The sequence below is a fragment of the Typopeltis vanoorti genome, chromosome 9 (genome assembly GCF_054136105.1).
Source record: "Typopeltis vanoorti isolate ZY-2024b chromosome 9, IOZ_Tvanoo_1.0, whole genome shotgun sequence".
Taxonomy (NCBI): domain Eukaryota; kingdom Metazoa; phylum Arthropoda; class Arachnida; order Uropygi; family Thelyphonidae; genus Typopeltis; species Typopeltis vanoorti.
In genome coordinates this window covers 21,406,467-21,421,168 of record NC_143557.1, presented here as the reverse complement: position 1 = coordinate 21,421,168, position 14,702 = coordinate 21,406,467, and the positions used below count along the sequence as shown (strand labels likewise).

The following is a 14,702-nucleotide window of genomic DNA, read 5'->3' as shown; positions in this document are numbered from 1 at the left end:
ACAAAAAAGTACTCTTTCATCCATTGCAACATCCCACACATTGGCCATTGCAATGGCAAAATTGAGGTTCGAATCGGTTCCTTATTTTCCGGAATTGGCCCCATGTGATGACTTCTTGTTCCCCCAACTTAAATATTTGGCTCGGTGGGAAAAAAATTTTCTTCAAACAAGGATGGCATCAAGGCTGTCAATGACTATTTTGCACATTTTGACAAATCCTACTTTTTAGATGGGATGGAAAAATTGGAAATTCGCTGGATCAAATGTGTTGATCGCGATGGAAATTATGTTGAGAAATAAATGTGATTTTTTCCAAAAAAAATTTTAACAACCTTTTCAAACAACCCTTGTATATAACTGTTTTGGAAAGTAGAGACCTCAGAAGACTATAGCATAATACAAATATTGCTGTTCTTAAATCTTGAAAGAATAACATTATATAGTGAACTTTCACTGTAGCAAACCGCTGTAACAATCTTGCTCACTGTGACAAATTATTGTTGTTTGAGACTTGATTAGACCATCTAATTTAAATTAGAATGAGTGCCTCTCACTCCTGAAATTATGGGATATTCTCATCCTTAGTAAATAGCAAAATTACAAGACTGTTTAATTGATTGATAACTTGCAGCACTTGCTTTTATAATTTAACTGACTGTTGTGTTTTTTATTTTTTCATTTAAATTATTTATTTCATTCTACACTGCAATGTTCTGTTCTTTTCAGTATGTAATACTTTTTTTTTTTTTTTCTGCATTTGTTTGTTTTCATACTCTTACACGATAGCTTATTAATTACTTGGCTGAGTTGCCAGTATACCAGTAAGTTAAAAAAAAAAAAAAAAATTCTGATGCTGATCCTTCCTAGGGAGTCAGTAATTATGAAGCATAGTGAGTACATGTCAGATTATGATGCTTAAATTAATGCTCCTCTGAATACTTGTTACTCAGAGAGAGAATGATTTTGCTTGCTCATAGCAAAACAACGTAATTAAGAACGTACTTGCTTTTTTTGCAATAAAAAAAAACAAAAAAACTTGGCACCTTCTTATGCCTGTATTGTGCGCATTTTGCTAAAAATGTACTAAATGAGTATGCTCCCATCCCGTAACAGACAAACATTAGCTTTCAAAATACATAGATAAACTTCTGAAGAATTGCACCAGCCATTTTGATTCTTTAATTATTATTTTGTTTCATTTCCTATAAACACTGTCAGATATATCAGATATATTGATTAAAAAGATATGATATTTTTAAATGGTCTGGATGCAATACTGGTCGAAGAGCCAATTTCTCTTTGAAGATCTGTAACCATCAGATAGAATGTAATTTTTTAGACATTTTATTATTATTATTATTATCCTAAGACCTTCATGGAGTCACACAGACTCATCTAGGTCCCTTTTGTCGTACACACAGGTTCATACTTTTCTTTAAACACATTCAAATTCTCTGCAGACCATGCTCTCAGGCAATGCATTCCAATCATTTGCAACTCTCCATGCAAACAACCTGATTCTCACTCCCCTACTCACACCTTCCTTATACAACTTCCAGAGATGTCCTCTTCTTCTCCCCCAATCTCCCACCATGTTATGAAAAATCTTCAGTGTCAATCCTATAACAACCTCTTACTAACTTGTACATCTCTTTCATATCACCCCTCTTCCTCTTATCCACTAGACTGCAAATTGTATCGTCTCAACCTGTCTTCATATTCAACATTCCAGGTACCAGAAACTACTTTAGTCAATCATCTCTGGACCTTTTCCACTATTTCTGCATCCTTTTGAAAACTAGATGACCAAATAGGTGCACGGTATTCCATATTTGACCTAATCAGAACCTTATACAGTGGAACTAGAATCTCTTAACTTCTGCAAGTCAGTGTCCTATGTCCTATACATTGCCAGAATTCACTGTGTTGTCATCACAAATATGGCAATATGTTCCCTAAATTTTATCCACCATCACCCAAGATCTCTTATTTCCTCCACCTCCAAAAAATATATCCCCACCAAGCATAAATTTTACATCCCATATTTGTTTTGTTTTCCAAATTTTAAAACTTTACATTTCGTAACATTGAACTGGTATTTCCACGGGAGTGGAAATACCAGTTCACTCAGTCTAATCAAGTCTTCTTGTAAGGCCACAACATCTGCTCTACTCCTTATAGTTGTCATAACTTTGCATCATCTGCAAACAACTGAATATCTCCATTCAAATCTTCCTCAATATCATTAACATACAGGATAAGCAGCATTAGCCCTAAAACAGACCTCTGAGGTACACCACTAGTGACTTTCCTCTTCTGGGATATTGCTACCTCTACATAACTTAATACCTTTTTTTAAGGCAGCCAATCTCCAATCCAATGCACTAGTTGAAAACCCAACCCCATCTGCTCTAGTTTGACTGTCAACTTATCATGTGGCTATCTATCAAAAGCGTTTGCAATGTCTAAGTATACTACTGTGTATCCATCTCCAACATCCAATGATGCTGTCACATTATTGTAATAAGTAAGTAGATTATTAACACACGACCTCCCTTTAACAAATCCGTGCTGCCCATCAAAGATAATGCCAATATTGTCAACCCAATTCTGGATCTTGAGTCTCACCAGTCTTTTCAACACTTTAGCCACAAGACCACACACATATTGGACTATAAGTTGATGTTTGACTTCTATCACCTCCTTTATGAAGTGATACAATCTTGCCTTCCTTCTCCTACTTAGGACTTGACCTAGTGTAAGACCCATATTAAACAACTATGTCAAGAAGATGTCTACTCCCTGGCACATTACTTCAAAATACTCAGTGGTATATCATCAAGTTTCACAGCCTTTTTAATATCAAGGTTGCTTAATTCCCCATATACCTCTTCTTCACTTGCTGTCAGTCTCTATAGCAACATCTAATGAAGTATTTCATTCTCTTCATCTCTATCTTGCACCATACTGCCTGAAAACCACTATTTCCCCCCTTTCATCTCTACCCTCTATGGACATAACTCTTTTTCTATCGTCACCAGCACTCCATCTCCCTTTTTATCCTTTCCATCTTCACAAAATACATCATAGCCTTCCATCTCTATTCCTGTCAGGATGTCGTCCCCATCCAGTGATGACTCACTTATACCAACAATATTTGGGTGAATGAACTCGATCACTGTAACTCTTTTATTTCCCTTGTTCTGATACTTCTGGTATTTATATACAGTCATAAGAGCTCATTCCTGAATCTATAACAAATTTTACTGATACCACTTATTAGATATGACTTCTCCACACTTTCCTCAAGCCAATTTTTATTCTCCTTACTCACCCCAGAACCTTCTTCAAATCCAACTGTTTTCCCTACATCCCAAGTCATCCCCTTCCCTTTTTTTTGTCTACACATGCATTCACATCCTCTTGGAGGATTAACCTTTCTCACGCTGTGTTCCCCTGTCCACCCTGAGTCTCCTTGTTTCCCTGTTTTTCCTGCACCCTTGTTCTCTCAATCTCTACACTCATGCTAACCACTTCTTAATTCGTAAGCAACACTTCAATCTCTCCTTTCTTACTCTCCCAGTCTTTCATATTGTGTCTTACTTGATCACACTCTCCCTTCCAGCATTAGTCTCTCCAAATGAGTCATACCAAAATCTTCCACACATTAACAAACTGCACTCTTTTCTCTTCACAAATTTCTGCTAAAATATCATTTATAATTCTTGCTCTCCGCCTCATCTCATCACTGTCAGACCTGGGCAACACACTGACTACCTTTTCCATTGCACTATTTCCTCTTATCCTTCTCAACAACCTCCTGATATCTAATCTTATATTCTCAGATGTCTATTCTCTTTGTTTCCAGTTAAGTCATTTGTCCCTACTACCTCTACCAACTCCTTTGTTCACTTTCTCCTGATATCCAACGCCTCAATTGCTCCATTCGTTTTACCTCCAGGAAAACAAACTTTTGTCCAACTTCTCTTTCACCACACCTCTAATAATTGAATCACCGTACAACACCACTCGCTGGTCTTTTGTTACCTTTTTTCATACTGACATCATTTGTTTTCATCTACTTCACTCTTCCATACATATCTACAATTCTCTTCACTTTACTCTGCATCTGCCTCATCTTAACCAACTCAGCTTTTAAATCTTGCATCCTTTTTTTTTTTTTTGCTATTCTCCACTCTTGCTGTGTTATTGCCAGTCACACACGCTTGTTCGCCATCAGTCCCACTCATCCCTTACCATTAACTGCAATCTGTTTATCAGTGTCATTATTGCACACTTTGTTATCTTATTAATGACTCCATTCTTTGCAAATGATTTACTCCAGATATTTGGAGAAGCAGCATTTTTTTCATGCTTTTTGAAATTGGCTGTTTGGTGACAGTATAAAAATGATATATTCATAGTATGGCATATAATTTGGAAGATCTGATACTGTTCAAGAAAGAACAAAATGACTAATGCCTTTTTCTAGATGTATTGAGAGGATTTGAAATATTTTGTACTGGATCACCTGTCAAGTGAATATCCCATTAGTTAGGTGTCATCCTGTATGTAGTATCACTGCATCCCTAATAATAATAATATATCATAGCTGTGTGTGTTCAATACTGATATGAATAATTTATAAGCGTTTATTAATAATATGGCTACTTTTTATCCTGTGTAATTACACTAACCATTGTTGAAGCAGATGTTTTAATTACTTACATAGTAGTGTATTTATCAGGCTATGATTCAAAAACTCATAATTTATTATTGAAATATATTATTGCAGTGGCTAAAAAATTCTATGTTTGATTCTCTGTTTCTGGATTATGTATATAAACCATATTTATATAAAGAAAGATAAATACAGGGACCCTTTTTGCTTTAAGAATGGCCTGTATTCTCTACAGCATTAATTCAACTAAGTATCTAAAACGTTCTTCTGGGATATTTGTTCATGCTGTCACAATGGCATCACCCAATTGTTGCAGATGGAATGGTGGTACAACTGGGAACTGCTCATTCAGCATCATCTTAGAGATTCATTATGGGGTTGAGGTCTGGGGACTGAACTGGTCACTGAAGTAAAGGAAACTCGCTGTCATGCTCCTTGAACTACTTCATCACACTATGCACCTTGTGGCATGTTGCATTATCTTGCCTAGAAGTATCTATTTGATAATGAGCAAACTGCAGCCATGAATGGGTGAACATGATAAACAACAATGTTAAGATAGGCAATATTCATCTGGTATCACGAGACCTAATGTGTGCCAAGAAAACATTCCTCACACTATTACACCCTCCCCACCAGCCTGAGCTATTGCTACTTGGCAGGAAGGTTTCACAGTGTCATGTTCTTGCCACCTTATTCTTTCTGGTTCTGCCATCGGCATGATACTGGGACTCGTCAAACCAGGCATCATTTTTCCAGTTTTCATCTGTTCAGTGTTGGTGATCACATGCCTACTGAAGTTGCATTTTCCTGTTCTTAGCTAACAGCATTGGTACCAGGGCTGGTCATCTGCTCCTGTTCCCCATCCATGATAGTGTATGATGAACTGTGCACTGTGAGATGATGTACTGCTACCACTGTTGTATTGGTCTGTGATTTGAGGTGTTGTTGTGGCCCTCCTGTTACCTTTCACAATGCTTGCCATTCTTCTCTGATCTTGTGCATCAATGAGTTGTTTGCATCCACTGGATTGCCATTGGTTTTGAAATTGTCTAGTTATTGGGTGTAATAGTTATTATGTACTCCCTAAAGAATGTTGTTTAAAAAGTAGAGTAGAAGTTTATGAGATACTGGCACCAACAATCATACGATGCTCATAGTCACTTAAGCATACCTTTACTCATTCTGATGCATAAATACAAAAATAAAAAGAACCATTGGATTCCTGTCGACCTGATTTATATAGTAAATTGCAGCCATGTGACTCAGCATCTTCAGGAACAGTCTACTTTCCTAAATGGAGAGGTTTTCCTAATAAAGTGGCCACTCAGTGTATATATTATTATTGTTGCAGTATCTTTCATGAAGTTATTAGATTCATTGTGGGAGGCCTGCTAAACCTGCAAGATCTATCACAATGAACTTTAAAGTTATTTACATTCTCTGCATTCAAAGCATGCTCCAGCAATGCATTCCATTCATCGACAGTTCTCCATGTAAAAAATCTACTCCTCATACCTTTCTTCATCACAGGAATCCAGTGGTTCTGTTTTCTTGTGTTTATGCATCTTTATACAACTTCCAGGAATGACCTCTTGTTCTTCCCAACTTAACATCCACTCTTTTTATAATTCCTTTGTATTAATCTGATAAAATCCCTTAATTTGAAGGTCTCTGTCATATCTCCTCTTTTCCTCCACCAACTCTGTAAATCCACATTCCCTCAAACACTCTTCATAACAAACACTCCAGAGGTCCTAATATTACTTTGGTCATTTCTTTGGACCCTCTTTAGTGTTTCCACATCACAATGAAAATGAGATTACCAAATTTGAGTGGAATAGTCCATATGTAGTCCGACCAATGCCTTATATAGAGACACCACCACCACCTAATCCCTATATTTCAATGTACTTTTTATCATAGCAGCAATACGATGTGCAATTTTTGTGATACTTGCTACATGCCCTTGCAACTTCAGTCCACTGTCTACCATCACTCCAAGATCCCAAATCTCATCCACTTCTGGAAGTACAGGTCCGCCAATGCAGTCATAGTTTTATATCTCTGTATCCCAAAGTATATTTGGGATATAGAGAAATACCTTGCATTTATTAATATTAAAACTGCAACCACCACTCATTTGTCTAAGCAAGGGGTGGCCAACCTTTCATAGTTCATGCATCAATTTTTTAATTTTTTAGTTAAGATGTGCCATACAAACTTATATCACTTTTCAGTCCTTTTAAAATATGGCAATATGGATATATTTAACAATTATGCATAAAATGATTTATTATATATATATATATATATGGTAATATAGCACTTTTAGCAGTTTTAAATAAAAGGATTTCATATAAAGACAAGATAAACATTAATTATTTTATTGAGACTTTTGAAATTGCTTTGCTTTTGCTAAGCTTGTAATGTTTGGAGTTAAATCAGTTACAGAAAGCATCAAACCGTTTTTAAAATTTGAATCAGTCAGTCGCCACCGTAGTTTGTTCTTAATCATTTTCATTGATGAAAATGCTTGTTTGCATCTGTATGTAGTTCCAAAACGATAGATATAATTCTGAGCAAATTTTCTCAGTTCTGGAAAATGTTCACAGGGCAACGATCACCAGAAATTAATTATATCAGAAGCATCTGGAAGTGATGGAAGTTCATTAAATTTCATTTTCAATAAAGAATTGGTTTTGAGATCAATAAGTTCCATCTGTATGTTACTAGGCATCATCAAGATTTTTTGTTCAGTAAGTGAAAAGGGATTTATTTATAAATGCAAGTATGCGGTCTTCTTCGTCAGCAAAATCGCTAAAACGACTGTTAAAGGACTCTTGCAATAATCCGAGTTTCTCAGTATATTATGTAAAGTTGCCATTATCTTCAACAGCTTCACTATGTTCTTTTAAATGTGGAAATTGACTTAAATCCCAGTTTTCTAACTGGGAGATGAACAGTTTTAATTTCATTTTGAATGCACTGATGTCATATACTAAGCTAGGAAACAATTTGTTCTTGCTTTGCAGTTTCAAATTTAAATCATTGAGGTGGCTGGTAACATCAACTAAAAATGCTAAATCAAATAGCCATTTCTCATCAACATTCTCATTTTCATCAACATTCTCATCAAAATTTCTCATCATCTCATTTCTCAACAGGGCTTTTTCTTCATGCAGCTCATCCATCTCTTCCAGAAAATTACAAACACTTCCTTTCAGCTTCCAAAATCTACTGAGAACTTGTCCTTTAGAAAGCCAGCACCTCACAATGAAGGATGAGACATCATATTCCATATCTAGCAGTTCACAATATTTTCTGAATTCTCTTCTGTTTAACCCTCTTGTTCTAATTTTATTCACACACTTTACAACTGGTATCATAACATGCTTCAAATTTAGAGTTTTTCCACACAGAGATTCTTCATGTATAATACAGTGATACTTTAGCAGAGAACGACCTAAAAACCTTTCAAGTAAAGTTACAGTTCCAGAAACTCTACCTACCATTGACAGTACTCCATCAGTGCAAACACTGATGAGCTTACTAGAATCTAGTTGTTGATTTTCTAGACATGACTTTACTTTGTCAAATATGTCTGACCCTCTGGTTTTTCCATGAAGTGACTCAAGACCGATAAGTTCTTCAAAAATGTTAAAATTACCATCAATTCCTCTTATAAAAATGCTTAATTGGGCTACATCACATATGTCAGCGGATTCGTCCAGGGTTAAAGAAAAGAATGAACAAGCATGAACATGGTCTTTCAATTGCTCAATAACATCATGGGAAAGTTCTTCGATGCGTAATTGTTTACTTGTACAGAGCAATTTGGTCTACTTTTCTTTCAACATTGTTATCACCCATTTTGCAAATTTTTTGAGACAGGGCTTAACAACTTCCTCTCCATCAGAGAAAGGCTTATGTTTTTTAGCCAGCACAAATACAATTTCATAAGACGCCTCCAGCATTGCCACACTTTCACAACTTCATTTCACAAATATATTTTGTCTCTTTTTTATTTCTTCCTTTTTCTTAACCACATATTCTTTCCTCAACTTAGACCCAGGAACTAACTTCAGCTTTTCTTCTAATTCAGCTTGATGTTTTCTATAGTCTCTATTAAGATCATGTCTTCTATTATCTGAGAGAGTTCTTTCACAAACAATGCACAATGGTTTTCCTGAAGGTTCCGCAATAAATAAGAACTCATTTTCTCACAGTTCATTAAACTGGCACTTGCTATCACCTTCTGCTTCTCTTCTGCTCATTTTCTTTTGCAAAGTAATGGGTAACTGACTGTAAAAAAAAATTATTTCAAAAACTAAAGCTTATTATTAAATAATTTATTTAAATTATTTTATCGTTTTAAATATTATGAACATTCAAAAACAGTTCTACAAGTTTAAGATAAGATTCCTGTTTTCGTGAAGGCCTAATACAGTTCTATAAGTTTAAAAATCGTATATATATATATATTTTTTTCATAGAGAGTTTTCGTCTCTCTTGTAATATATTATGTCCAATGAAATACGAGATCGCTTCCTGCCATAAAACAGTCGATCAGCTGGCAATCACACACACACACACACAACCCAAACATCCTCATTATGAAAGCTTTGCTAATGATCATTTAAATTTTAGGAATAAACCTACTTCAGTAATCAGCAAATTAGGGGAGTGGGCACTAACTTGACATACGCGTTCAAAATGAAAAAATTTATTTTTAAATTTACAGAACTATATTACGTTTTCATGAAAACAGAAATGTTATCTTAAACTTAAAGAACAATTAATAAAAACATATAAGTTTGAAAACACAGAATTGTTCACACATCGAATCAGAAGTTCATCGAACGTTATGATACTAGAGTCAGCTGTAAACTGATTGAGTGACTGGCGATGCATGTCAGCATTTGCCGGTGCCTGTTGCTTCAAGATCAAACAACTATAATAAGTGCACACTCAAGAATTCAATGGTAAGTTAATTGTGTGTTTATATATATATATATATATATATATAAATTGTATACAAAATTTTTCTCTGGGGTTCAGTGCGCCACTTCTAATCATGCAATGCGCCACTTTTGGCGCATGCGCCGTAGGCTGGCCACTCCTGGTCTAAGCTAAAAGTCTATTCATATCTTCCTGTAGAGAACATCAGCACTACTCCTGACAAACATTTGACAAACATCATCGGCAAACATTTGAAGATCTCCCACTGACGAGACCTCAATGCAGGTCAAAACTGGTCTGGGTAGTGGCTATTCCCTTAATGCATAGCATTATAAATGTTCACAAGGAGATGTGCTTTGCATTATGGAAGATACTAAGACAAATGATGAGAGCTTAATCCACCTTTACCACGAGTTGCCTCAGTCCTAAAGATACTTCAGGTGCAAACTTTGTTTGCTTACACTTGGAAAATTTATAGTAGTCTAACCAACTGGGGAAAAACTTCCAACATCTTTCTCTAACCCAGAGTAATTTAATAATAAGGTGAGACAACTTTTGGCAACTCATATAGGTAAATATGTCTTCTCCATTACTTCCACCTTAGTATCAGCCGGTCTCATACAAAGGTAGAGTTTTTTTCACCTGGAAACTTGGGTTTTTTGATCCCCAGAACAGGCAAACTGACCCTGTGAACATGCTCATCTACAGACATAGGACACACCTCCTGGTGTGTCCTATGTCTGTAGATGAACAATTAGGAGAATGAACAAGTCATTCTCCTAATTGGACAGAGACCCAGTGATAGACTGCTGGCATAAATTGATACGATTCTCTTAGAATTGTAAGTTAAAGAAATTTGGTACAGTATACAGTATTTCTTTAATTTAGAGTTTAATTGAAATCTGTGGAGTTCATGTGAGTAGCAGCTCATTTTGTCTTTGAAAGATGCTTTATCCATAAAATTAAAAAACAATTGCTATAGAATTTTTGCTTTAAATTTTTAATTTTAGTGATAGCAGCTGCACATATTTAGTTCACTATGAAAATTTCAAGTGAGTGACATTAATTTAATCTAATATAACATTCTGAAATTTAAATATTTATTCTGCATTTTCATTTTTATATTTCATTCTCTTCTAATTCTTTTTTTATATGCCTCCCAATACATAATGTTTGCATTTGTACTTTATGTGAAGTGTTTTGTGTTCTTTATGTTTGGTTCCTGATTAGGTTGTATACAGTTTTCTACTATTTCCTTTCTTCTGTTCCTCCCCCCCCCCCCCCATTTCCTTTGTTTTTCTATGGTTCTTACCATACGTTGTTCTGTTGTCAGTACATGATTTCCTGCAATTTCTTTGCCTTCTGATTGTGACATCATTTTTTAGGAAACTCAGTCTCTATCATGAAGATTTTGAGCTTTTACTGTTTTTGTAATGAGCTTAAAACAGTATTGTTTCTGCATGCTTAAGCAAGAACTTTTCTGTAGTTCATTATGACATAACACTACAACTGCATTGTTACAGCAGTGTTCACTATATTGCACATCCAGTGTAATACCAGAATAGTTGTAAAGCATGTTTCTCAAAGAAACACATTAAAAAAATTGAACTGCCCTTCTGTTTATTTTTTTTATTACTTTACTATAATTAATTGTTTTTAATCCATTTTTTTAATTTATATTATCACAGTGATAAGAAAGTTAAATGTAGCAAAGTGCTGTTCTTCTAATTATATAATCAAGGTTACTTTTTTGTTTAGTGAAAGCCCTACAACTTATAAAAACCAAAGATATTATTCTTCTTAGTTTTACATTTTTCTATACAGGTAAGGAAATTTCTAAATTAAAATTTTCAGTTAAAAAATTGATACATTTAGAATTATAAACCTTATAGCACATTATATCTGCTTTTCCGAATTATTTGTTAATGTCCATAATTTGTTAAATTATTTAATTTAAATCTTATTTACATAAACAACATTTTTCGAACAAGTATTTTACAGTTCAGTATTATTTTATTTTCCAAAATAAAATTTAATTTTGATAATTACTAAATTTAATTTTGATAATTAAATTTAGTATAGCTATTATGGTATTGAGTTACATGTTGTTACTTATGTTGCAATTATATATTTGCCAGCAATGGTTGGTCGATTAGTTGGAAGGAAATCAATCGTTTGATGCTGTTGGCACACTCTCCCTCGATGAGTCTTTCGACTCCCTGGAGGTGTCAAATAATAATAATAATATATTAATAATATATTCCAAGACTGCTACAAAGAGATTGGTATTAGGGGCTTGGGTAAGGCCTGTGTAGTGGTGGCTAACAGTTACATAGTTTTTGAACTTCTCTTCTTTGATCTGCAAATATAAGCAAACTGAGGTAATCTTGTGCGAGTTAACTACACTGAGAGCAGTTAACAATTACACAACCTGACCTAAATATCCTCCACAATATAAAACACATACCACAAGAATACCCTGTAGCCACACTCATCTCCAAAATGTGTTTCAAGGCAATTATCTAGCACTGGTTCTGTGAACCAGTGCTAGATAACTGTCATGAATACCCATCCCACTCCACTTTAATCTGAAGTGGAATGTATCAGTAGTGCATAGTTCATATAAGTATAAACTGTCATTAGAGGATTGTTTTTTAGTTATCTATATATTAATTTATTTTTCTTCATATTATTTCTTGACCTCCATCAAATCGCAAGACTCATTGTGGGAGGTTAGCATCACTGCTTCTTTTTGCATAATAATTTGCTTAAACATTTTGTACTCATTACCACTTATCTATATTCCCTGGTATATAACAACATCTCTCTAAATATCTTGTCTTATAAATTTCTATCTCACACCACATACTCTCAAGCTATTAGTGTTATTTCCACTGTAACTCTCTATCCTGAGAGAGCACAATTATCACAAGCAACATTTCTACCAAAATTTGCTTTATCTGATTTCTATCTGTTAGAAGACCTTTTCCCAGTTAACCAAGTTTCAATGATTACATCAATGTTTGGAAAGAGTGAGTCAGTTAATGCCACACACTCAGCCCCTTTATTTCTACTACTTCTATCATTTGTATACAGAAAAATCAGTGTATTGCCAGTATTCATATAGCTCTTATTTCTCTCCCCACATTCCACCTATCTCTGCAATATAGTGTATCCTGTCATTTGTCATTCTACTATGCCTGAATGAGGCCATCCCTGTTAACTTTTTCCAATTTCTTTTTTTCTCCTGTCTCTCACTTTCCTCTTTTCCTTGCTCTCTCTCATGCCTTTTCTCACACCTACTGTCATTCTTCTTGCACTAACCTCTGCAGCCTCCTAATCTCTTCATTCATCCACTTAACTCAGTCTTCATACCTTTCATCTCCTTTCTCAGCCTTTCTGTTTTTCTCGCCACACATCCTTCTTTCAACTGACATTCACTCACAGTTATGGCCATCAAATAAACCATCTCCCCTCTGCTACATTATCCAGGGTCAAATTCATATCATCTTTTACATTCTCTTCACTCACTAACATGCTACTGATATCCACAAATTAGCACTCACTCATTTCTGAAGCATTATCTCTACTGCTGAATTCCAAGATCAAAATATTGATGTCTCTCAGTGCTTCCTGCTGCCTGCATTTCTTAGTACAGCTTTTCAAAATGCAAAATCATATATCAATTTGCCTATTTCTGTCCATCCAGATATATACCCAAGTTATTCCTGGACTCAAGTTAGATGAATTATGTTGAAAATGGGAATTTGGACTAAGATACTGTAATGTGGCATTTATCTGACCTTCTGTGCAGAGATCCTTCAAAGTTTCAAATTGATAGTCAATGGACCTCTAATGTGGAATTGCACTTTCCTATGATATGTGAGTGTTTTTGTGCAGTCAGGCAAAATTCTGTTGCCTTTCTCCAACCAAGCCCTGGCTATTGCTCTATATGTTTGTAGAAGCATGCTAAACTATAACATAACACAAGAGCGTCACCATCCTGGGGATGAAAATTAAAGATACGACAAGCATAATTGAAAAAAAAAAAAGATAAAAGAGATGGTAGTTCTGGTAGGTACTAATAATTTAAGTAGCGACAAATATAGTATGAGAGAAGATATGAAAGGTCTGTTGGAAGAAGCAAGAAAGAAATGTCAGAGAGTAAAAATTGTAGGTTTGCTACCCAGATACGATAGTATCAAGTTAAGAAGGAGCGCGATGATAGCAAACAATTTCATGTGTAGGCTGAGTAGAAGAAATGGATGCAAGTGTTGAGATGTTTAGAGTGAATTTGATTGCAGAAAAAACGTATAAGAGGGATGGCCTGCACTTGAATTCATTTGTCATCAGGAGCCTGGGAAAATTACTTCTTGGTATGAGACCTAATGCAGAGAGTCAGAGAAACTAAACCATCAAGGGAGGAATGGGAAAAATGTGTGTGAATATTCAGCTGTTTTAAGAAAACATGATATGAATATGAATGTCGGGGTACTTAAGGGTCAAAGCTGTATAACTGAGAGGAGACCTCCACATAGCCTTTAAAGGAATGCGGAGAACTGACCAGGGCTTCTGACTTAACGTTCGATCCTCACCTTCTCGTGGTGCACCCTGTTTGCTATCTACCTGGATACAACGAATGAGGATGGGCTGGCAATTTGGGATTTACCCGACCAAATTGTATTCTTATTGACTTAAACCAATATACAAAATGATGGTACAACATGACAAAATTTCATGCCGGCTGGGGCGTCACCCAGATCAACAAGGCCCCCGTTGTTTTCGCCAGGGAACCAGGGTGAACAGCGAAAAGTCAGCTACTGGAACAAATCTGAACGCACACCCCAACTCAACATCACCAGATTTAAAGATCGGTACTATCAACATGAGAAGCCTGAATGGCAAAGAAATGGAGGTGGCTGAGGAATTAGATAAGTACCAGATCGACATAATAGGGGTGACTGAAACAAAAAAAGACAAAAACTGGTGAGATCTTTCTGAGCAATAAATACAAAATGTTATATTCAGGAAATGACAATCAAGGAAAAGAAGGAGTAGC

General features: G+C 35.4%; 1 protein-coding gene across 3 annotated transcripts in view; it reads left to right on the top strand.

The window, feature by feature from the left end:
- Positions 1 to 14,702, top strand: part of LOC150102917 (UNC93-like protein MFSD11) — a 424,271-nt gene that overhangs the window by 210,607 nt on the left and 198,962 nt on the right. For all 3 annotated transcript variants that reach the window (XM_090398563.1, XM_090398562.1, XM_090398564.1), the window contains exon 8: positions 11,402 to 11,467. In XM_090398563.1, coding sequence (XP_090254689.1) covers positions 11,402 to 11,467 — 66 coding nt within the window. The remainder of the gene's footprint in view (positions 1 to 11,401; positions 11,468 to 14,702) is intronic.